Source organism: Pseudochaenichthys georgianus, chromosome 6, assembly GCF_902827115.2.
Source record: "Pseudochaenichthys georgianus chromosome 6, fPseGeo1.2, whole genome shotgun sequence".
In the NCBI taxonomy this organism is placed as follows: domain Eukaryota; kingdom Metazoa; phylum Chordata; class Actinopteri; order Perciformes; family Channichthyidae; genus Pseudochaenichthys; species Pseudochaenichthys georgianus.
Genome location: NC_047508.1, coordinates 24,854,122 through 24,877,574, shown reverse-complemented (window position 1 = coordinate 24,877,574; position 23,453 = coordinate 24,854,122). Strand labels below are relative to the sequence as shown.

The following is a 23,453-nucleotide window of genomic DNA, read 5'->3' as shown; positions in this document are numbered from 1 at the left end:
AAAAACGTTGTACCAACACCGAATAAGCCGACATAAAATCTTCATGATGGTGGGAGAAGAAATTGCACTTTTTTTATTCCCTCTGATATACAGTGCCTCCGGAAAGTATTCATACCCCTTCACTTTTTCACATTTTGTTATGTTACAGCCATATTCAAAATTGATTACATTCATTTGTTTTCTCAACATTCTAGACACAATACCCCATAATGAGACAGTGAACAAAGTTTTAAAATAATTTTTGCAAATGAATTAAAAATAAAAAACTCAAATATCACAAACATAAGTATTCACACCCTTTACTCAATACATTGTTAAAGCACCTTTGGCAGCAATTACAGCCTCAAGTCTTCTTGAGTATGATGCTACAAGCTTGGCACTATATCTTTGGGCAGTTTCTCCCATTCTTCTTTGCAGATTGTCTCAAGCTCCATCAGGTTGGATGGAGAGCGTCGGTGCACAGCCATTTTCAGATCTCTCCAGAGATATTCAATCCGGTTCAAGTCTGGGCTCTGGCTGGGCCACTCAAGGACATTCACAGACTTGTCCTGAAGCCACTCCTTTGTTATCGTGGCTGTATGCTTAGGGTCGTTGTCCTGTTGAAAGTTGAACCTTCACCCCAGTCTGAGGTCCAGAGCACTCTGGAGCAGGTTTTCATTAAGGATCTCTTTGTACATTGCTGCATTCATCGTTCCCTTGATCCTGACAAGTCTCCCAGTTCCTGCCGCTGAAAAACATCCTCACACCAGGATGCTGCCACCACCATGCTTCACTGTAGGGATGGTATTGGCCAGGTCTGGTTTCCTCCAGACATGATGCTTGGCATTCAGGCCAAAGAGATCAATTTTGGTTTCATCAGACCAGACAATTTGTTTTTCTCATGGTCTGAGAGTCCTCTAGGTGCTCCATGTGGGCTTTCATGTGCCTTTTACTGAGGAGTGGCTTCCTTCTAGCCACTCTACCATAAAGGCCTGATTGGTGGAGTGCTGCAGAGATGGTTGTCCTTCTAGAAGGTTCTCCAATCTCCACAGAGGAACACTGGAGCTCTGTCAGAGTGACGGCCCGCCTACACTACAGCGTCGACAGCGTCGAAAGCTCCAATCTGCTCCAATCTGCCCATTCACTTTCAATGGGGTGACGTCACGTAGCCGCGCTTTTTCGCCGAACTGAATTGTGGGTAGCAGAGCGGTCCGTCTCAGGCGTCTCAGGCGACAGAAGTTGAACAATGTTCAACTTCTGTCGCCTGAGACGCCGGAGTAGCCAGCGCCAGCCAATCAAATCCCGTTTCCCAAAATCTGACAGCTGAAGCCGTAGCCAATCAAACCGCGTCTAAGCTGGGAGAGATATCCCGCCGTTCATTTCTATATTTCAAAAAAAGTCGGAGGAGAAACTAACTATCGCCGTAGCAAATCACCCGGTTTTGTATGACCAGACCCTCTTCACCTACCGGGATACAAACCGGAGGAACCAGGCATGGAGGGAGGTGGCAGAGACAGTGGGTGAAACTGGTAGGTTTTCGCCTGTTTGGGGAGTTTATATATATATTGCTCCCATAAAATCCCCGGGGATTTTTGCCTTGTATGTCGGGGGCGGGAGATTCATGTGATTGGTTGTTGGTCGTGTTGCTTGAATAAAATCCCCAAGCTCCAGACACGCCCAGCTCCAAGCTATTTTTGAAGCTGTAGTGTGGACGCTCCGTGACCATCGGGTTCTTGGTTACCTCTCTGACTAAGGTCCTTCTCCCCCGATGTTCAGTTTGGTTTGGGCGGCCAGCTTTAGGAAGAGCCGTGGTGGTTTCAAACATCTTCCATTTGCAAATGATGGAAACCAATGTGCTCGTTGGGACGTTCAATGCTGCAGACATTTTTCTGTACCCTTCCCCAGATCTGTGCCTTGATACAATCCTGTCTCTGAGGTCTACAGTCAATTCCTTTGACCTCACGACTTGGTTTGTGCTCTGATGTGCACTGTCAACTGTGGGACCTCCTATAGACAGGTGTGTTCCTTTCCAAGTCATGTCAAATCAATTGAATTTACTACAGGTGGACTCCAGTCAAGTTATAGAAACATTTCAAGGATGATCAGTGGAAACGGGATGCACTTGAGCTCAATGTTCAGTGTCATAACAAAGGGAGTGAATATGTACATGTGATATTTCATTTGATTATTTTTAACACGTTTGCAAACAATTCTTTAAAAACGTTTTCACTGTCTCATTATGGGGTATTGTGTCTAGAATGTTGAGAAAACAAATGAATTTAATCAATTTTGAAATATGGCTGTAACATAACAAAATGTGGAAAAAGTGAAGGGGTATGAATACTTTACGGAGGCACTGTATATAATTGTATAGGGTCTACGTATAGCCTGATTCTCAAGACAAATAACCAAGAGCCCAAATCTGGGACAGTAACCAGGAGTTACTGATGAGGTACAATCTTTCTGAAGACAGGGACCTATGTCATAATCAATCAATCAATGTTTATTTATATAGCCCAATATCACAAATGTTACATTTGTCTCAGTGGTCTTCACAGTGTGTACAGAATATCAGTATGACAATATGACACCCTCTGTCCTTAGACCCTCACATCGTACAAGGAAAAACTTCCGGAGAAAACCCACAGTTTAAAGGGAAAAAATGGGAGAAACCTCCAATAATCCATTGTGGGCGAGGGGTGTGTGTGTGTGTGTGTGTGTGTGTGTGTGTGTGTGTGTGTGTGTGTGTGTGTGTGTGTGTGTGTGTGTGTGTGTGTGTGTGTGTGTGTGTGTGTGTGTGTGTGTGTGTGTGTGTGTGTGTGTGTGTGTGTGTGTGTGTGTGTGTGTGTGTGTGTGTGTGTGTGTGTGTGTGTGTGTGTGTGTGTGTGTGTGTGTGTGTGTGTGTGTGTGTGTGTGTGTGTGTGTGTGTGTGTGTGTGTGTGTGTGTGTGAAGCTATACCATCTGCAATAACTGGAGCTGACAGCTCCCACACCCTTCAGTGCAGTGTGTGTCTATGGGCTCATTCAGAGTGACAGTGTAGATTAGGGGTGTAATCCTTGCAGAGCTACAGGGGATCTATCAGTACCCTGGGCTCCACACACACACACACACGCACGCACGCACACGCACGCACGCACGCACACACACACACACACACGCGCACACACGCACGCACACACACTGACGAACACAGACACACATTGTGCTGGAAATTAATTGAAATGTTAATGGAGGCGAAGACTCCATTCTTAATTGCTTGGTGCTGGATTAAGACAAGATCGTTTATGAAGAGAAATTAAATCAGGATCCGGGCCGATCTTGGTTGTAAAAAGGTTTCAGGCGTGTGCTGGAAGGTCATAAATGAGCGCCGATTGTCACAACGAACAAACAACTACTGACACCCTCTGCTTTTGTTAGCAGGTCAAAACTGAATGGGATAATTAGTTAACAATATGTACTCAAAGAAAGTTCACTCTATTTGTCTTTTTTCCCCCCAAATGAAATATCTGAGGTGGCAGAAAAATAAAAGCAGTGTTTTGAGTTTTCCCGGATGTGTCGAGGAAAAACACTTAGAGGGAGGCTTTGATCTTAGTTTTAATTAGCTCCTATTCCCCTCTAGTATTCCTCTTTTCTGTATTTGCAAGAAAGCGTATGAACAATGCTCACAATGTAGCCTCTTCTGCCGATATCAGCATTTACTTAACTTTCCCTCTTAACTTGTTTTTTTTTCTTCTTTACTTCTCAAAGTGTACCCTCTCTTCCCTTAAAATGTCACCACGTTGGAGAACAGCAAAGAGAAGCTCGTAGCTGATTTCCTTCATGTCCATCTTGGTTATTCTCTTTATGCCTTCAAGATGGACCAACATGTCAAGCCCATGATACATTCATCATGTGTATGTTTTTGAATCAATATTAATTTCAGTTCTTTCATGATGGCAAATCAATAGCAGCAACATTAATAGGCTCCTTTGCATGTTGAGCACCTTGTCTCTGCCAGTGAATGGAGACGTGATGAGAGGTGAGAGAGCATCCATGGTGGTGCCAGCAGGGAGGCCCAAACTCACTCATTATCTCCCTTCAATTAGACCCTCTCGCTTCGCCACCCTGAGACTCCACAAAGCATGTGTGTGTGTGTATGTTTCTGTGTGTGTTTCTTTCGCCTTCACCCTGCTGAGTTCATCATACAGGCAACTAAGGAGTATTTCTGCTGAAAATCTCTCTCACTGATCGCTTAGACAGAATTGGACAGGCCATCTTTCTATTTTTTCTTTGTTCCTGTGTGTGTGTTCGTTCAATGAATAGTGTTGTGCAGCTATTTAAAGAGTTTGTTCAACCAATACACAGAGATTTATAAAACACCCTAATAAAACGTTTTTAAAAAAAAAATGTTTTTATGTTACCCACAGACAGGCACTGTTATGTACAAAGCCTACATTAATAATTTCTGTTGTATTTTTTTTTTTTTTTAGATGTGCACAATAGTGCCACAAACCGATAAACAATAAGGGATATTTCAACCTTGTCGAGGACACACACAAACATGTTAAACGGTCAACTCTCTATCGCTGTGTTTTCTCTCTCACACTCTTACCTGTGACTTCTCAACATCTTCTTATTTTCTGGACCAAGCACCAATTATTTTTCCCTGTTGCTGTCCTTACCTACAGATTAAGACTGCCAGCACATTAATGTGATTCCACAAACCAAAACCTGCATCGTAATGCAATATCAAATGTAGAAATATTTTACTCTTCAGTTTTTATTATCGTTCTTGAATTCAGACGGATTTCGGAACCCATTGTCGAGCCACATTCTCCACCTGTGCACACTGTGCATGTGCATGTGTGTGTGTGGTTTGGGGTCGTAATGTATCCCAGCCTTCATCCGTAAGGCTGAGGGCTTGAATGTGTGTGTGTGTGTGTGTGTGTGTGTGTGTGTGTGTGTGTGTGTGTGTGTGTGTGTGTGTGTGTGTGTGTGTGTGTGTGTGTGTGTGTGTGTGTGTGTGTGTGTGTGTGTGTGTGTGTGTGTGTGTGTGTGTGTGTGTGTGTGTGTGTGTGTGTGTGTGTGTGTGTAAGCTTGCGTGTATGTGTGCGTGCGTGTGTGTGTCCCACAGCAGAGGAACTCAATCCAACATTTATGAGGTCTGTGTGTGTAAGTCTCTGGCCTCTTGTAGTCTCAAAGCACAGGGTATAACACAGGAGGAGAAACACACACTCACACTCACACACACACTGCTGTTTGTTCTCTTGAAAGCACATTACCAGGCATGTGGTACAACATTCACACCAGCAAACAGATACAGACAAAATGCCAAGGACGGTGAGCTTAGCCCTAATGAACTATGAAAGTGAAGCCTCTGAGCCTGTGTGTATGCTTGTTTGTCTGTGTGTGTACAGACAGACAAACAGTGAGAGAGCATCAGAGCTACTGTTAAGTGAGAGAGAGAAGGCAGTGAATAAAAAAGTGAGCAGTATATAATATGTGAGCAGGAGCTGCAGAAGTTTGTCTCTCTCCAGTAGCCCCGCTGCCTCGGTGCGCCTTATCCCCCAGAGGCCCTGTTGTTTAGGGTTGCAGAGGCCTTGATGAATTTCTGCCCGTCAACAAATTAAGAACTGCTATTGTTGCTGTGACAACAAGGCATCCCGGTCGCCGTGGGGAGCACCATGGAGACCAGTGACAGAACTCCAGAATTCTCCTAATCATCCCCAGCTGTCAGGAAGCACCTGGCCTGACACCTCTGCTTAAAACCTGTCTCCCAGGCATAAGATAATTACAAGTGCCAGCAGAGAAGGAGATAGGCGGCAGGGAGAAGGAGAGCTAGTGAGAGAGGAGAGAAAGAGAGAATTCTTTCTTATAAGTGGCTGTGTGAGGAAGGGAGTGCATGGAGCTTTTTCAGACAAGTTGCCATTGAAGTGGAGGAAGTTTTCAAAGGTGGTAGTGGAGTTGAGTGTGGCGAGGTGTCTGGGGGTGTCTCCCCTCTTCCCTAAAGAGAAGGCCTGGGAGGGGGTCCCTAGATAGCGCTGTGGGGGACAGGTGAAGGACGGAGCTGTCACTGGGCCCACATTCACACACATTTAGAAGACAGAGACTGTTTGACTGGTCCAGTACAAATGCTCCATGGATTGCACCACATTTTGGGGGTAACAGTTGGTGGAGGTTTTAGAAAAGTTGAACTAAAGTTATGAAAGCTCTGGTCTGCTGTGTGTATAGTTGCATGGGTAAATAGAGTAATGGTTTGGAGAAAGTGTGTACAGCGCTAACAAAACAAAAACCTTACTGCTGACATGACATACTGCCTCTCTATTTCTGACAAAAAGAGAACCACACAGGGCTCATGTCACACCAGCCCTCTGTATAACCAGCCTGATTGCTACGCGAGAAAATACTTGCCATATCAAATGAGCCGCTAAGGAAGAGCAACACACACACAGACACGCTAACGTTTCATTACAACCTCTCATTTCTCTAGCAGCGGGGCCTTCCTTCAGAATAACACTCCTGTCATCCCATCCACAGGGGGCTAAATTATTCAAATACTCTAATTCTTCCCTTCTTCCTCCCACCAGCCCTCTCTCACTTTCACCACTCTGCCACTCATAATTTGTCTTTTTCATTGTTGCCAATTTAGAGGCAATCCCTCGCATTAATGATGCCAACTGTTCTAAATGGTGTGGCTGTGAGAACGAGGGAGGAGGGGGGTGTTAGCGAGAGGGAAGGGGTGCAAAGACAATGCTCCGGATTTTACAAGCTGCTGTGCAGATATAAATGGATGATATACTGACATTTACCCCTCTCCCTCTCCTGCCCTCCCACATGCTCTGATTGTTAAACAGGCTTTGTTTTATTAACTGTTTAAATGTACATATGTGACTTTATTTGCCTGTCACCAGTAAGCATATTTTGGGAGATTAAGAAATATATCTACATCTGTTTCCTGTGCAGGATCTACTCGGATGCATAAAAATATATGTTCACAACGAATCAATTCGATCATATACTTTTATGATCATGCCTTTGTATTGGCAAGTAGCGAGCTATCTAAAAAACACTTTCTTTTTGTATTGACTGAATGAAAAGTACAATAAAACCGAATACATCAGCGAGAGCAGTGATGATACAGCAAAATGGCACTTAGAATATTGTTATTGTCCTTTTATGTGTTCCCCTGGGAACAGCTACCTGCAGAGATATATAGAAAATCACATTCAAATCATGAATATTTGAAATTGAGAAATAATGAATTCACATGCATTAATCTGTGTTATGAACACGAGAAACAATGTCAATATTTCATCTCTGAGAAAGTATGCTAAGGCACAGACTCTTGAATAGAAGCTGAATCTGCATGTTTGCAATCTGGATATTGTTCTTAAAATGATAAAAACAAAGTCAGCTGCATTATCTCATGACTTATCTTCGCAGGAAAAAACACAGGAGTTGCAGTTCTTGGAGAGGATTTAATGTTTACCTCTTATTAAGCATGTTTGAAGTGACGTACTTGTTACTGGACCCTCTGGCCTTTTCTAAATAAGAAATAATAGTAAATAAATAACTTGTTGGCTGAAGGATGCTGGATCAATGTAAGGGCTTGGTAATGATTTTTTGTAGACATATGTATGTTCAAAATGATGATGTATTAATTTCAAACATCACACACATTTTCAGTTTCACACATATTACAGAAGCCATTTCTAAACAGACTACTTTAAGTTATAGAATGTGCTTAATGTTATATCTAAATAGAACCTTTTAATAGAACCAGTAATTATTTTCAGACCTTATCACAGGTGATCACAATCGCTGGTGCATGGGGAGTAAGGATGTTGACATAAAAAGACACATGGGGAAGGAGAGAGAGATCAGGCAAAAATAAATATTGATTGCTATGAGAGAAGGGTGAGAGACAGAGAGAGTGAGGGAGAGAGGCTTGGTTAAGCTGTGTGATGGAACTCTGCTGCTATCTTAAATGAGGAATCCCATATGAAGGTCTGGATTAACCAAATTTAATCCCTCATCAAACAGACAATAACAGTGTGGAGCTTAATCCTCCCCAATTCTCAGATTAGCAGCGCCTGTGCTCTCGTCTTGGCAGCGCAGCAGGGGCCGGCGCCGGCCCATTGAGCTCTCCTCCACAATGACCTCTGGATGAGAACGGGTTTACACGCTGCAAGCATGAGCGCCATCACAGCAGCCGCTATAGTCCAAAAAGTTTCAACAGATATATGACACATTCACAGGACATAAGGAGAGGACAATTTGGAGTTCTGGGTTGACCTGACATTTTGCTACATTCCACTCGCAAAACAAATGTTCTCTGAGATATTTGAAAATATACCGTTATACAAATACACTGTGATTATCAGGGAATTAAAGAAAGCTCAAATACCTCATTCACACCAACGCAACTCAGGTTCAAGCTCCGTGCTAGAGCTTTTCAGGTTCAGAACCAGTTCTTCGGTTTAGCTCTGGCTCTTTTCACACCGCCCAGAGTCCGACTGGTAATGCGTCGTTGCGTCATCTTTTGCGTCATGACGTAACCGTTTGCGTGCCTGCTTCATAAAGCCAAACCGCGCGGATGAAATCAGTTGCATTAATTTCTTATGGCTCTATCTGCAGCTTTTCCGGAGTAATTTCTGTGGTTTAGTTATATTCTTATAAAAAAGTGTACTCGTGTCAATAAAGGTTTTTTTAAAACACAACTGCTTCCGAGGTCGGTCTTATTTCTTAAGGTGGACTGAACCATGAGTGTGGAGTAACGTTGTATCTTTCATTTAAATGAACTGTAACCTTCACCCAGGTTCACAACAGCTGTTCTAAAATGAACACGTGAAGTAAAGTTTAATATTTATAGTTTTATAGATTTATAATGAGTTATAATGAGAGGTGATCAACGTGAATGCTCAGGCTCCACCTTAACACACAGACACGTTGCTTCACCATGAGCAGAAACCTTTATATATACAGGCTGCAGTCGAATAGTCCATTTAGTTTAGGAACCTTCCTGTCACTACCCGATCCGTCCCCCTGCCCGATCGGTACTGCGCATGTGCGAGATGGTCCGCCATATTGGACAACTCCGGACGGCAACCCAAGATGGACACTTGACACAGTGGCTTTTAGCAAAGCTCAAAAAGAAAACTCGAGAGAGATGAGTTATTGTTAATACAACGTGACTTCATTATTATTTAACAACTCTTTTTATGGGGTTCTTTTATTTGGGGTTAAATACATTGTCAGAATAAGTGAGAAATGAATTTAACTTCGGTTAGACAGCTATCATACTGAATACATATTTACTGTCTGTCCAATGGCTGTCCAACAGAAGTTAAATCCATTCCTCACTTATTCTGACAATGTACTTAACCCTAAATAAAAGAACCCCATAAAAAGAGTTGTTAAATAATAGTGAAGTCACGTTGTAATAACAATAACTCATATCTCTCGAGTTTCCTTTTTGAGCTTTGCTAAAAGCCACTGTGTCAAGTGTCCATCTTGGGTTGCCGTCCGGAGTTGTCCAATATGGCGGACCATCTCACACATGCGCAGTACCGATCGGGCAGGGGGACGGATCGGGTAGTGACACTGAAATGACCCGGAAGTCCCCCAGGAAGTGTGCCGGAGTCTGATGAGAATATTCGTTGTGGCCAAACGGCGGTACTACACTTCCTTTAGGTTGCTGGGCCCGGAAACACTTTTTCCCATTGACTTACATTGGGAAAGAATGGTCTGTAAATCGTTGGATAATTTTTTTTAAACTAAATAAACAACCCAGTATGAACACTTGTATAGCCCTTATTAAAACATTCGTTCCTCAAGTTGTAAACATTTGCTAATAACGTTATTCTGAGAGTTATTTCCCTCTGCATTATGAACGTGCATCTAACCCACAGGACCGCGCCGCCCGGCACGTTCATGTTACGTGTTTACCCATGGATGCACAATAAGAACGGACCCATATCGCCTTACTGCCAGCCCACGGAGCTGTAATAATGGATATATTGCACATTTTTGCTGTAATTCATCATTTGTAAAATATTATACTACATGGGCTGTATGATGTATTGCACTGTGTGTGTGTGTGTGTGTGTGTGTGTGTGTGTGTGTGTGTGTGTGTGTGTGTGTGTGTGTGTGTGTGTGTGTGTGTGTGTGTGTGTGTGTGTGTGTGTGTGTGTGTGTGTGTGTGTGTGTGTGTGTGTATATATATATTAGGGCTGTCAAACGATTAACATTTTTAATCAGATTAATCACAGCTTAAAAATTAATTAATCATGATTAATCACCATTCGAACTTTGTCCAAAATATGCCATTTATTTATGTATATTGTTGTGGGAATGGAAAGATAAATGAAAGCAGGCGGATATATCCATTTAACATACATGTATGTTTATTATAACATTTTTCTGCATGTCAAAATGAAAGACAAACCACACACCTATCAATCATCAAACCGTGGGGTCTTAATTCATGACGTGTTGATTTCTATCAACGGGGGAGTACTTCAGGAAAGTCGACAGGGGGGGGGGGGCGCGCGCTAGTGGAGTACTTTGTGACCACAGAGTGTGAACGTTGTGATCAGCTGTTTTAGCGCAGTTCTCCAGTGATGGGGGGAGTCTCCCTCCGCAGCCGGTTGGCGTAGTTTTGGCACAGTTCCGTTGTACAGACCGACGTTAACAGCAGCCCTGTCTGTGCACACGGAGACCGACTCTGTCGTCCGGTGATCGAACCGCCTTCTGGAAAAGCTTCACAAGTACGTCGGTACGCAAATGCGCTTTGTGACACAAGTGACGGTACGCATTTCAGATTACGCACATAACCTGCGTACCAGTTATGTGCACCCCTGCAGTGTGCGAACTATACCACGGTCACCGGGGGGAGACTGCGTGGCTAAACCGTGGCTACTGAAATCAATCTTACTAACTGCTGTCTGTGCAATTTACTCCGCGCGAGTTGGCAGACTTTATTTTGCTTACTTTAACATCATTTTTCATGGTGGGGCTAAGCCATTTCTTGGTATGGGTGTAGCCTACCCCAGCCATACCCTGGCGCTGCTACTGGTGGCACGTATGGGGCGGGCCATTCTGCACATGCGTTAAAAGCGTTAAATATTTTAACGCAATTAATTCAAAAAATGTATTACCGCCGTTAACGCGATAATTTTGACAGCACTAATATATATATTGTTATGGAAATCTAGGACCCAACACAGCGCTGGAGAGTACAAGTCAAATGAACAATACAAATAAATGGTGAATCAAGCAAAGCTGTCTTTTGGTTATTTATTTGAAGCTTCAAATACACGATATAATAATATAATAATGTCACAAGTCGCACAGAGTATAAGATAGTCTGCGCGAGAGTGCGCAGGACAATGAAAAAGCAGAGATTATATAAGGAAAGAGTGGGAATATTATAACTCCCCTGTTCACACGGGGAGATTGTTATGAGACACCCAGTGGCCTTGAGTAGATAGCATAACGGTTCTCAGAGCAGGGAAGTTCGTGATGTGTCTGACTGTGTATGAGTCTCCCAGTCTGCTGAAACAGCTGTGGCCTTGCAGAGACTGGGAAACTCATAAGAGAATATAATAGAATAATAATGGTAAAAGCACAACAAGAGGAAATAAGAAGCATTTGGTTTAAACATATGAAAGATATAATAAGGATAATAATAAGGATGATAATAATAAAATGTTCCACTACATTCCCCCCTTTTGATCATACTTGATCAATAGAAAAAACAAATGATAGGATAGACTGATATAACACATCAATGAATACACTCCATCGCTGGTTTAAGTAAACACATCACAAATATATCATAGAAAACTGGCTGTTTTTGTGGAGGACAGACTCCAATATAATGTAAGCATAAGAGAGGAGATACACACATGATTATATTGATAAATCGGAATCAGACTCTTCTGATTCTAGCTGATCTATCTCACTGTGGCGCAAAGGATTGTCTTGTAATGGAATAGTAGTATACTGAACGAAAGCTGAGGACACCATGCTGGAAACGCATTTCTTCAGTATTGGGATTATCAAACAGGTACAACTGATTAATAGGCCAAAAATGATCGCCAGGGGTGTAACTATACTAGCCAGCCATGCTTTCCACCCGCCTGATGTAAGCCAGGCCCACCAGTCCCAGCCCCCTGCGTTGGATATGTCATCAGCTTTCATGTCAGCTAACAGGTTGTTAAGATGCAGCACGGTGTCAGTGGTGTTCTTGGTGGCGTCGGGAATGTAAGTGCAACAGGAGTCACCGATCACATGACACAGGCCACCCTTTGAGGCGAACAAAAGGTCAAGAGCGAATTGGTGCTGCATGAGCATGTTCCTAGAGGCTATTATGAATGGGGTCAAAGCCTGGAAGCCTTGCGTCCTCTCCTAAGTGAGGTTCTCTAGCCGGACGTGTAAGGTATCTATTTTATGGGCATTGTTTACTGTACCCCACCATGGGAACAGGCCACCCATGAATTTAGCCCCAGCGGACGTCATATCTATTTTTACCTTGTGGTGGTCGGGGTGTTGGAACTCTGGGTAATGATGTGTCGTGTGCATTAAGGACGTGAGTACAGTGACTGCTGGATTCAAATCCACTAAAGTGCATGTCCCTATCCAAAGGGGAGCCAGAACTTGATAGAGCTTGTTGCCGCACAACCAAACGTAATCTTCTGGCGCGCTAAACCCAGCATCACTGGGCCACGCCAGTTGGAGGGAAATATGTTTAACATCAGGGAATGCTACGTTAGAAAGGATTCTCTCAGGGGCACCAGATATGTGACAATACGAAATTTTGTAAGCACCGTAACTGCATGTGTTCCGTAGGATACGAGTACAACCAGTAGTAGTGCCTAGGAAAAGATAAGGTGGTGTAAAAGACGTTTTGTGGTAAACTCTCTGGATGCAGAGGTTCTGTTTCATCCCTCTCAAATGACTGGGGTGCACATGGCTGACGGGTTGGTACTTTGCGTATGTGGTGTCAAGCGTGGATGCACGCAAAGAGGAGTCAGATCGATTGCTGCATGGTGGGGGAAGCTGCCTAGCATAACGCCACTCGGTTACGCTGTCTTCACCCTTGATGGGCCTTGTCAGAGCCATAAACGCGCAGAGGTGTTCAACCTGGGTCAGAGAGCGCGGACAAACTGGCACGGACATTGATGAGTCCTGGGGGAAAAGAGTGCATGCATAACATGACCCATTTTGTCCTGCGGCCTGCAAGAATGATCTCAGAGTGTGCCACCAGACGTTACCGGTGATCCCACTACTGGTCTGACCCACATCAATGTTGCTATGGTCGTTATCGCCTATGTATAGATTAAATGTAGATGTACCTATGGATGTCAATAGTGGCGTCAAAGGTTGCTTACGTTTTTCCGGGTCTGAGTTTTGGGCGCGATGTCTATGTAAAATGTGCCACACGGGTCGGCGCCGGATACATACATACAGACGCCAAAATAAAATAAATGTGGTTCGCCCTGCTTTCCCCATGTACCTCTTAGATACCTCGATTTTGGCTGACATGCTGTGTGCTGAAATGGATACATAAAATATAGGACTAGTCCTAACACAACTATCATGGCAAGTATGCAGAGGAACCATTCTATGATTGTCCAGGCTCTCCAGTAGCATTCACATTGCTCACGGTTGCGTTGTCGTCTCTCCAGGCGAGCCCTCATCACGAGGGGGAAATGTTCCATGGTGTGTGTGAGTGTATTCTCTCGGTCGATTTCGTGACACGGACCGTCAGACTTCGCACACTGATAACACAAACGAGGAACCAGAGAGCATATGGAACCGCTCAGCTGGCACTTGCTCGTGACACCTTGTGTGTAGTGTGTTTTGGTGTATGTAGTGCAAGTGTGGTGCTGGTGGTGACTAGGACACGTCACTTGTTGTCATCTGTTGGTGACTTGGACATGTCACTTGTTGTCATCTGTTGGTGACTTGGACATGTCACTTGTTGTCATCTGTTGGTGACTTGGACATGTCACTTGTTGTCATCTGTTTCTATCGTTTCTCCTTTCCTGTGACCACGACCTTGCAGTGGCTGGCGTGGACCCATGTAGCTCTCTCGGCGACCTTGACCGCTGTCTGGGTGACGAGAAGCACCTGGTAGGGACCTGCCAACGATTGGATTTCCAGCTCTTTCTCCGGAAATCCTTGACCAGCACGAAGTCGCCCGGTTGAAGGCGGTGAAGCGGACCAGTGGCAGTCGCTAAAGTGGATGATAGGTTAACACAATATGACAACATAGCATCCTCACACACAGTTGTGGAGGGAGGAGGACATCCTGGAGCCTTGAGTCCAATCTGGATTAGCATAGGATTTCAAATGGGCTGAGTTGACTCCGTGTTCTTTTCCGCATCCTCATGTACATCAGCACAATGGGCAGAGCTTGTGTCCATGACAGACCTGTGTCTGCACAGCATTTTGCTAGTTTGTAATTTTCACAGTGCTTTTGAGCTGTTACTGTGAACCCCCTTGTGAACCACTCCTGATTTATAGACTCTAACATCCCCCTATGAGTCTCCCAGTCTGCTGAAACAGCTGTGGCCTTGCAGAGACTGGGAAACTCATAAGAGAATATAATAGAATAATAATGGTAAAAGCACAACAAGAGGAAATAAGAAGCATTTGGTTTAAACATATGAAAGATATAATAAGGATAATAATAAGGATGATAATAATAAAATTTTCCACTACAATATATATATATACAGTGCAATAATTATTTCATGCTAAATGAAGCTCTGTTAGATATCACTAGATCCTGTTACAGCGTAATATAAGTAGGCCTACATAACGATTGATGTGCACATTAGCATAATTACTAGCTAGCTGCTAACTGCCGCCTCGTTAATATCAAATCCATGCTGTCATGAACGCACGGTGCTGTTACGTGTACGCAAATTGACGTGCTTGATGTGAACGAGCATTTTGGTTAAAGTTGCGCATGCGCTATGAGCGCACATACGGGTACTTCTCAGGCATGCTGGGTAATCTGTGACGTTTCACTCTCTCAAAAGTTGGGCCATTTTATCATCATGCGCTAATGAGCAACTCTCATAGGAATGAATGAGGCCCCGCCTCCCACGCTGTATCCAGGGCTGAAGTCGAATAGTCCATTTAGCTTAGGAACCTTCCTAAAGGAGTGAAATGACCCGGAAGTCCCTCAGTGGCAGCCATGATAAGTGCCGTTCGAATTCTCTAGAATGACAGGAAAGGAGGTTTCAAACTTCCTTTAAAACCTCCTTTAGGGTTTAGGCTGCGGTCTGCAGCCAGACTCTATAGAGAGGCGAAGTCCCTCCCTTTCCGGGCAACACATCCTCACTCCCAGGTCGGCCTATGTTGACGTTATGTCAAGTCCCCTGCCGGCTTTTTCCAACGCAAGGGGGGGGGCCTTAGCGTCCATTTTCAACGCAAGGGGGGGGGCCTTAGCGTCCATTTTCAACGCAAGGGGGGGGCCCTTAGCGTCCATTTTCAGCTTTCCGGGATGTCCATGTGCTTCTATGGACGCTCATGGAAGCACGGCATTCGTTTGTGTCAACTGCCCTTAAAGGCAATGAAGACACTACACTACCCAGAATCCCCAGCTATCGTTTGGACTACACCATGTGCTCTGTTTGACAAACCCCGTGATAGTCCTCAAGCTCTGTGATTGGAGAGTGTGCTCCGAGGGTTACCGAGCCTCGAACAGCACTTGAAATGGGATGGAACCACGGCAGACTGTTCAAAACTGGATTTGAACGGGTCCACCGCGTCCCCCCCTCCCCCACCCCGTCCCCAGAACTACACATGCTGGCTATTCTGTTTCGCAACATGTTCTCTATGGCACGTCTCTACTGGGAGTTGTAGTTTTAAAAGACGTTTTCGTATTTCCCATAATAAGAAGTTGCCAGTATTAAACTGTGTACATCCCTGGAGGTTTAGGGGACAGGAAACACTCACATTTAAAACATATAATTAATAAATGGGTGAAAATTGCTGGTGCCCATAATGGGCAGTATTAATATATATACCCACATGCCAGCTAAGGTCAGAAGAGCTTTATTTAACAGCTGGACTTATGTTTGTGACCCCTCCTGTTGTTAATTGATAACATTACATTACATTACATTAATTGATAAGCCTGAAACATGCACTTGTCAAGGTTCAGAGGCACATTTTGCAAATATGGCAGTAGCCATCGATAAGCTTAAGATAAGATACTTTATTGATCCCAAGTTGGAACATTTGCGTTACATCAGCATGTGTAACAGTTAAATATGCAGTGGTGTTTATTTGAAAATCATTTAGTATAATCACACAAATTCTGTGTTTTATATTTAACAATTCTGTGTTCTTTATTTATTGATTGTTCAATACCTGACAAGGCCGGAGATGAAATATCTGCATACATCATAAGAGTATAATACATTATGTATAATATCAGTTAAAATAAGTGCTTCAACATAGTTAACATTGCTGGAGGTATGCACACATATTGATAGATGTCTTGTAATGCACTGTTGAGGAACCTGCGACCCAAGTTTTTCATTCAGTGCAGAACTACACCATAGTTGTGTAGGCCTATATGATATGTCAATAAACCTTAGAACATCTTGAAATCTTGAACGGGATGTGCAAAATAGTCATTATATACAGTCTTTAATTAACTATTAGTAGAGAATAACGAGTAATGAATATACTTTATAGGGATCCTATTAATATCTAATAATAAAAATAATGAAATTCAATAACATGCTTTAACCACCAGGTGTCTCTTTATATCATCTGTGCACCTTTATGGTGTAAATACAGCCTATCTACGAATTGGATCAAATATAAAAGTGAGCCGAATTAGTGTTGATACGGCAAGGAGACGTATTGTGTGAAAAGAAATGTAAGATGTTGTTTAATGGCTGATATATTTATGATCCACGTCACGTTTTCAGTTCCTCATGTTTGTCTTCTCATCAGGGCTCTATAAATACAGAACTACGGCAGATATGTAATATTTAATGCAGCCGAACCGTGTATTACAATGCCGTTATGTGCATTTTAATGGCCAAACTAACTTTAAAATAGGCATTTTACACCCAGAATAAAACGAAGTTCGGCCATGTTTTCTTTTTCTGCAGGGAGAAATGATAGCTGGGGATTCTGGGTAGTGTAGTGTCTTCTGCCATCCTTTACTCCGAAAAAAGATTTGTTTCTCCGAATCGAAGGGGAAAAATACAAAAGCATTGCACACAATTTAAACCAATCAATGTTGTGTAATTAACAAGGATAATCTGGTGTTTTTTAGTCGATGAGTAGTGCAGATATCACTGTAAAATCAATCGTCAGTAAGGGGAATATTTACTTCCGGGTGTACAATTCTCCGCTATCCAATGAGAATGGACGCTCACATTGCCTTTAAGGGCAGTCGACACAAACGAATGCCGTGCTTCCGTCCATAGAAGCACATGGACATCCCGGAAAGCTGAAAATGGACGCTAAGGCCCCCCCCCTTGCGTTGAAAATGGACGCTAAGGCCCCCCCCCTTGCGTTGGAAAAAGCCGGCAGGGGACTTGACATAACGTCAACATAGGCCGACCTGGGAGTGAGGATGTGTTGTTCCGGGAGCCTCCATTGGACCCCGGAAGCGTAAAATTATACATTGAAGTCAATGGAGAGAGAAAGGTTATCTTTTGATCCCGTTTGAATTGTGCCACGAATGACACATATGTTTGTCAATTTAAAAGAATATTTTGCAAGTCCAAAAAATAAAAATGTGTCGTAAAACTGTGAAGTTACACATTTTTTTGTGTGAAACCGCTGAGTGAACTACAGGTCTCTGGTCTCGCACAATACGCGTCACCATCACAAAGACGGCCGTCACGTTAGCAAATTTCATCTGTTTCTTTCAGAATGAAAATAAAAGTATAAAATGAGGTGAACACACTACAAGTCTGGACACGTTGAGAGCTGTACATACACGAAAGGGGAGTTAGTCGGTTCTGTAAGAGCAGCGGGACCGGCTTTACAAGATGTTGGTAATATGAGTGTGTAACGTTAATGTCAGCTAGCTAACATTAGCTAACAAGGTACACTAACGTGTTTTGTTTCAGGAACTAGTTTTCTCCTTAAGAACTTCGTGGTCTGTGTGTGCTGTGGATAACATTTGTGTTCACAAGAACAAGGTACACTCCCGTGTTTTGTTTTAGTTGCTCTTCAGATTGAAGCGGACAGTTTTATATCGACTATACTGTATGTGTGATCTCCTTTTACATCTCGTTGTGTCATTTGAGTTTAATTGCTGTGTGTAGATTCAAGGGTTTTGGTTATCTTGTCAATTTGTTTGGTTATCTAGGCACAGCTGTGTGTGACTCCCTCTGGTACACTGGTATGTGTTTTCCTAATGTAGAGAGCATTGATTAATTAATAAACTACACACTGAGTCTAGATCCTGACCAAATCCTTTTTTATTGTTGATCAATTTTTCAAAAATGTATTCATACACATTTAGAAAAATACAATGTACAATCACAACCAGTACAACACAAATTACAACAAATACAGAAAAAACAAACAATAACAACAATCAGACAAGAGGACAAAACTATGGAAAAATAACCCCTCCCACCCCCAGATCCGGACCATCCTTGTATTATTGCTCATTCAATCTATTATAGCATGCTAACAAACATGGTACTTACTTTATTTGTACAAATCTGCATGGGAGACGATGGCGCGATGCAGAGCGCTGTCTGTGATTGTGCACGGGGGATGTACAAATGCAGCCACGCTGCAGCATTGGCAATATGTGCCATGTGGCAGATCAGCTCCACAGATGTTGAGTGCCAGTGGAGGAAGCCTGGCACTTCCAAAGTAGTCCAGCCGGTGTCTCAACTTTACCAACAGTGAGAGGAGACATACAACCCACTGGCCAGAGACATCGCCACTGAGGATGTAGACTGGTTCAGGTCTGCACTGAGGGGCGCACAGTGTGGCATGGCATGGCTTTTGTCACCTGAGCCAGAGCCGCGGCCTCAACATCAGGCCATTGTCACCGTGCTGGAGCTGGTGAAGGGGCATGGGGATCGGGGGCTTGAGGCAATGCTTGCCTCAATGCGACTGAGCAGAGACCAGCAAGCTGCCATCCAGACAGCCACCGGAGGACAGCGGACAAATCCTCAGTGGCAGTTACACAGGCGGGGCAGGTTGACAGCCAGCAAGTTTGGTGCTGTGCTGCGGTCGGGACTTTCATCCACTCCATGCGCGTCCCTCATGAAGAGGGTGCTCGGGGGGTACAACTTGGACGGAGTCATGGCTGTCAACTGGGGGGTTGTAAACGAGGCCGAAGGGGTGAAGGCTTTTGTGCAGGCCTATCAGGTGACAGTGTTCGAGTCTGGTCTCTTTGTGAGTGGGAGCATCCCCCGATGGACTTGTGCAGCCATCTGCCCTGCTGGAGGTGAAGTGTCCACCATCATTATACATGATGGTGTATATAGGATATATATATATATATATATATATATATATTTGTATACATATCTGTAAATTGTATAATTTTATTTGATTTAAAAGTATTTTTGATCTCTCTGTCTATAAACACAAACTGAGTAAGATTGACAATAAAGTTGACTTTGAAAAAAAAAAATATTCTTTATGAAAATAGTTGACTGTTGGAGAAATGAATCCAAATGAAACGTTGGACTGAACTACAACTACGCCTTTAAATCTCTACAGACTGTTTTTCAGTGGGATGGCAAGTTCCTATCTTTAAACATTTATTAGTTTTTTCTCAGAACAGATTTTATTTTCTGAAGTTAATTTAACTTAACCATGTAAGGTCATTATTAAAAAGGTACAATCAATTTGTTTAGGGTTGACTAAAATAATGAAAAACATTTCATTTGGATAATTTACTGACAGAATAAGAAACTCAATAATGCTCTACTCACCTGTTCCTTTTTATAAAGTGAAACAGTTGAAACGATAGATTTTAGTAAACTTAAAAACAACCTTCTCCAAAAGCTATCTAGGAATATACAGAATACTTATTTTAGAACTTTATTACATATTATTTGTATATAGTTTGAATGATCCATAATTGACAGAAGCTTGTGTTTACACTGACCCGTTACTCATATATTAATGTCTTTGTAACTTCAGTAAACCACTACCTCACTCATTTCTTTCATTCATCACGGTTCAGTAAACTAAGTGACACATGAACCAGTTTAATAATTATAATAACGTAGGATTGCAACTCTTTGAAACTGTAGGTGGCTCTTAAAAGAGCCGTTGTGTTTGGGTGTGCTGGTCTCGGGTCAGTCTAAGCCCTCTCTCCGCGGATGCGGCGGGCCAGCGGGATGTCCTTGGGCATGATGGTGACCCTCTTTGCTTGGTTCATCTTACTGAGGGGCAGCTACATGGATGTCGGTGCAGTCCACAGTCATTGTGCAGTTGAAGGCAGAATGAATTTATTATTGACTCCGAATGAAGCACAACTTCATGTCATACAATACATTGACTTTATTTGTAATTGTGTAAAAAAATAAAGCATTGATTAGCAAGCAGGACCGGCAGGAACAGAGAATGGTGATGGATGGAGCTGGGAAGAGAGAAGAATAAAGGAAACAGATCAACTTTATTATCGGATATTAAAAATTCAATTTCAAAACAAGTTGCCGCTCCTACAGTTTTCTAGTGTGTAAAGATGATTTCACATGACCTATGCAAAATATCACACTCAATACATGTGTGTCTCTGGGGGGTGCATTGTGACTTTGATGTATACAAATAATATACCATAACCAAATACTATTACGTACAGTGGAAATCAGGTTGCCAGGGCAGGTCAGTGTGCATGTTCCTCAGGGTCTCAGCAGTTACAGGTGAGGGAAAGGAAATAAAAGAGAAAAAGGTCAGTAACAACACTTTAAAGTAACAACACTTTGAATAATTATCTCTTCTAATAATTTTCTCTCAGTAAACACTCAACTACTGTCTTTCCAACAAACAGATTGACTCACCCTTACTGTCATCACAATGAAACACGTCCAGAAGAATGTCATGCAAAGCTCCCTGCCTGCCTTCGACTCTCCCTGACTGCTTCCTTAGCACCCGGTGGATGGTGCAGTAGGCTACTCTTCAAATGTTTCACGAAATACTTACCATCATGACTGTTTAAAATGTTGGTTTACTTCATGTAATAAAATAATAACTTCATGGTAAGGCTACAAAAAGTGACAAGGCTAAGTAATGTAATGCTAACTAACGTGCTCGCTACTCGTCGCTACTAGCTAGGTAGCTAACTTGACTATATATGTTCCATGCACAACATGTATATTACCTGATATGTCTGATCCAGCGACTCCTGGTCCTTTCATCAGACGGGAATCGATAGAACGAGCAAGTGGTATGATCACTTATGTGATTACAACCTGGTACAAAGCACACAGGCATCTTGTAAAAGTGAATTTATTTTTAGCAATCTCTTATTTATTGGAGGGAATAAATCAGTTATGAGATCTTCTTCTTCTTCTTCGCTTTAATTACGAGTCGCAACCACTTGGAGCATTATCGCCTGTGACATCACTTACGCGAGCCAGAATGGGATTTGGGATTTGTAGTCGCGTATTTTTCATTCGTCTTATATTTCAACAGTTTTACGACAAAATGTGACTTTTTTGACATGGAACTTATTGTTTAAGATTGACAAACATCATATGTGTAGTTCGTGGCACAATTCAAACAGGATCAAAAGATACGTTTTCTCTCTCCATTGAATTCATTTTTCGCTTCCGGGGTCCCATGGGCCGGAAGTAGATGGGCGTGACTTCGCCTCTCTATTGACAGGAGAAGCGAAAATGCTGCCCCACAATGCCTTGCAGCCGCAGCATTTGCCGTCACTCAACAGTCGGCCGTTCACGGAAACAACCGATTATGACCGAGAAATGATATCATGAAAGTTACGGTGCTTATTAAGCATTTTAAAACATAGGTGGTAAGTTGCCAAAGTGCTTTGTTTTGAACGTTCATCAGTATTATAATCAAAAAGAGAAATATGAACGTTAGTTTTCACTGAAATGATCAAATAAAGTCAACATTTCAGTCTTCACTGAGCTGTGTGGGGTTTGTTCAACTTCTAAAAGATGTTTGAATGGTGATATACACAGTGATAGATGTTAAGGACTAACGTTTATAATAAATACATCTGTATTGATTTTAAGATCTTTAGTTCATACAATCATACGTATTGGGATCATTTGTATTAATGTGGACCGGAGGGAGAGGGTGACGAGCATAAGTTTCACTTTCCTTTTTTATTTCAATTCCAACTTTGGTCATGAAGAATATGTTTCTCTGTTGTCCACGTTCATAAAGCAAAGCAGCAGCATCAGAGCACGGTGCAGAGTCTCGAGATGAGTTTACAGTAGTCCCTCGTTCTTATTAAACATCCATGTTGTAGTCCGCTGTATAGAAAACTGTGGTTTCCATAGTTCCCCCACAGCAGCAGACGCACAAAATGACGTCCGCTAGCGCATCATAAACACGTCGGATAGTGAAAGTGCATTCGTACCGCAGTCTCTTCTCCTAAATCCTTTTGAATTCTCCTGTCCACTATCCCTTAACCCCGTGACGTTTCACTCAGAGGTCAAGGAATAGGAGATAGGGTTAGAACTTAGGAGCTGATTTTTAAACTATCCGAACGCAACCACAGTCTATGGCAGAAACACTGAAACTCTGAAACTCTTGTTAAGTTTCTCCATCGTTGTGTACAAACTGGATAAAACGCGGGCTTTTTGTTGTTGTTCAGGAGTTGATCTGTCTCTGCCCCTGCCCCCGCCTCTACGTAAGCGTGACGTATGTGGTGCTTTTGCTCTGGCCGGACAACTTTTTGGTGCTTGAAACGAACCGGATTCCGGAGCTAAGAGGCGGCTCCGCTGCGGTGTGAAGAGGAAAACCCGGTGCTTTTCAAGCTCCAGCTCCGAACCGGCCCTGAAACACCGTTGGTGTGAATGAGGTCAAAGAAAGGTGTTTCAGTGCACTTGACTTTGAAGACCTTGATTGTTCTACAAAACCTGTAATTAGAGGTTGAGATAGGGGGATGTAATTACCTCTAAGAGTGAGTACCCTGGAGTAAACAAATATGTGCATCAAGCAAATAAAGGATTACCGTGTATATGCTCACTTCACTCTGGAAACCGTCTGATTCATCTGGGAAATGCAAAGCAGAACATAAGGCGAGAGGGTTTGAGAGACGGGGAGAAACAGAGAAAACAAGAACACAGAACGGGCCAAAACTGCTGACACCAGCTCTTCTGAGTCCTTTCTTTAGATAAAACATAAATAGGCAACTGCTCGTTGGGAATACATGTTTAACTGAGACACATTTATTCATTTTCTTTGAAATATGTTACTGCAGAACAATTTGATCCAAAACATTTAGATTTTTACATTTCATGATTTAGATCCTGTGATATGGCTTCATAAA

The 23,453-nt window shown here is 42.8% G+C and overlaps 1 protein-coding gene across 1 annotated transcript; it reads right to left on the bottom strand.

The window, feature by feature from the left end:
• Positions 1 to 657: 657 nt before the first annotated feature.
• On the bottom strand, positions 658 to 2,017 carry LOC139434033 (uncharacterized). Its single transcript, XM_071203406.1, is given in 2 exon segments — positions 658 to 1,071; positions 1,703 to 2,017. Coding segments are annotated over 2 exon segments (729 nt in total).
• Between the last annotated feature and the right edge of the window lie 21,436 nt (positions 2,018 to 23,453).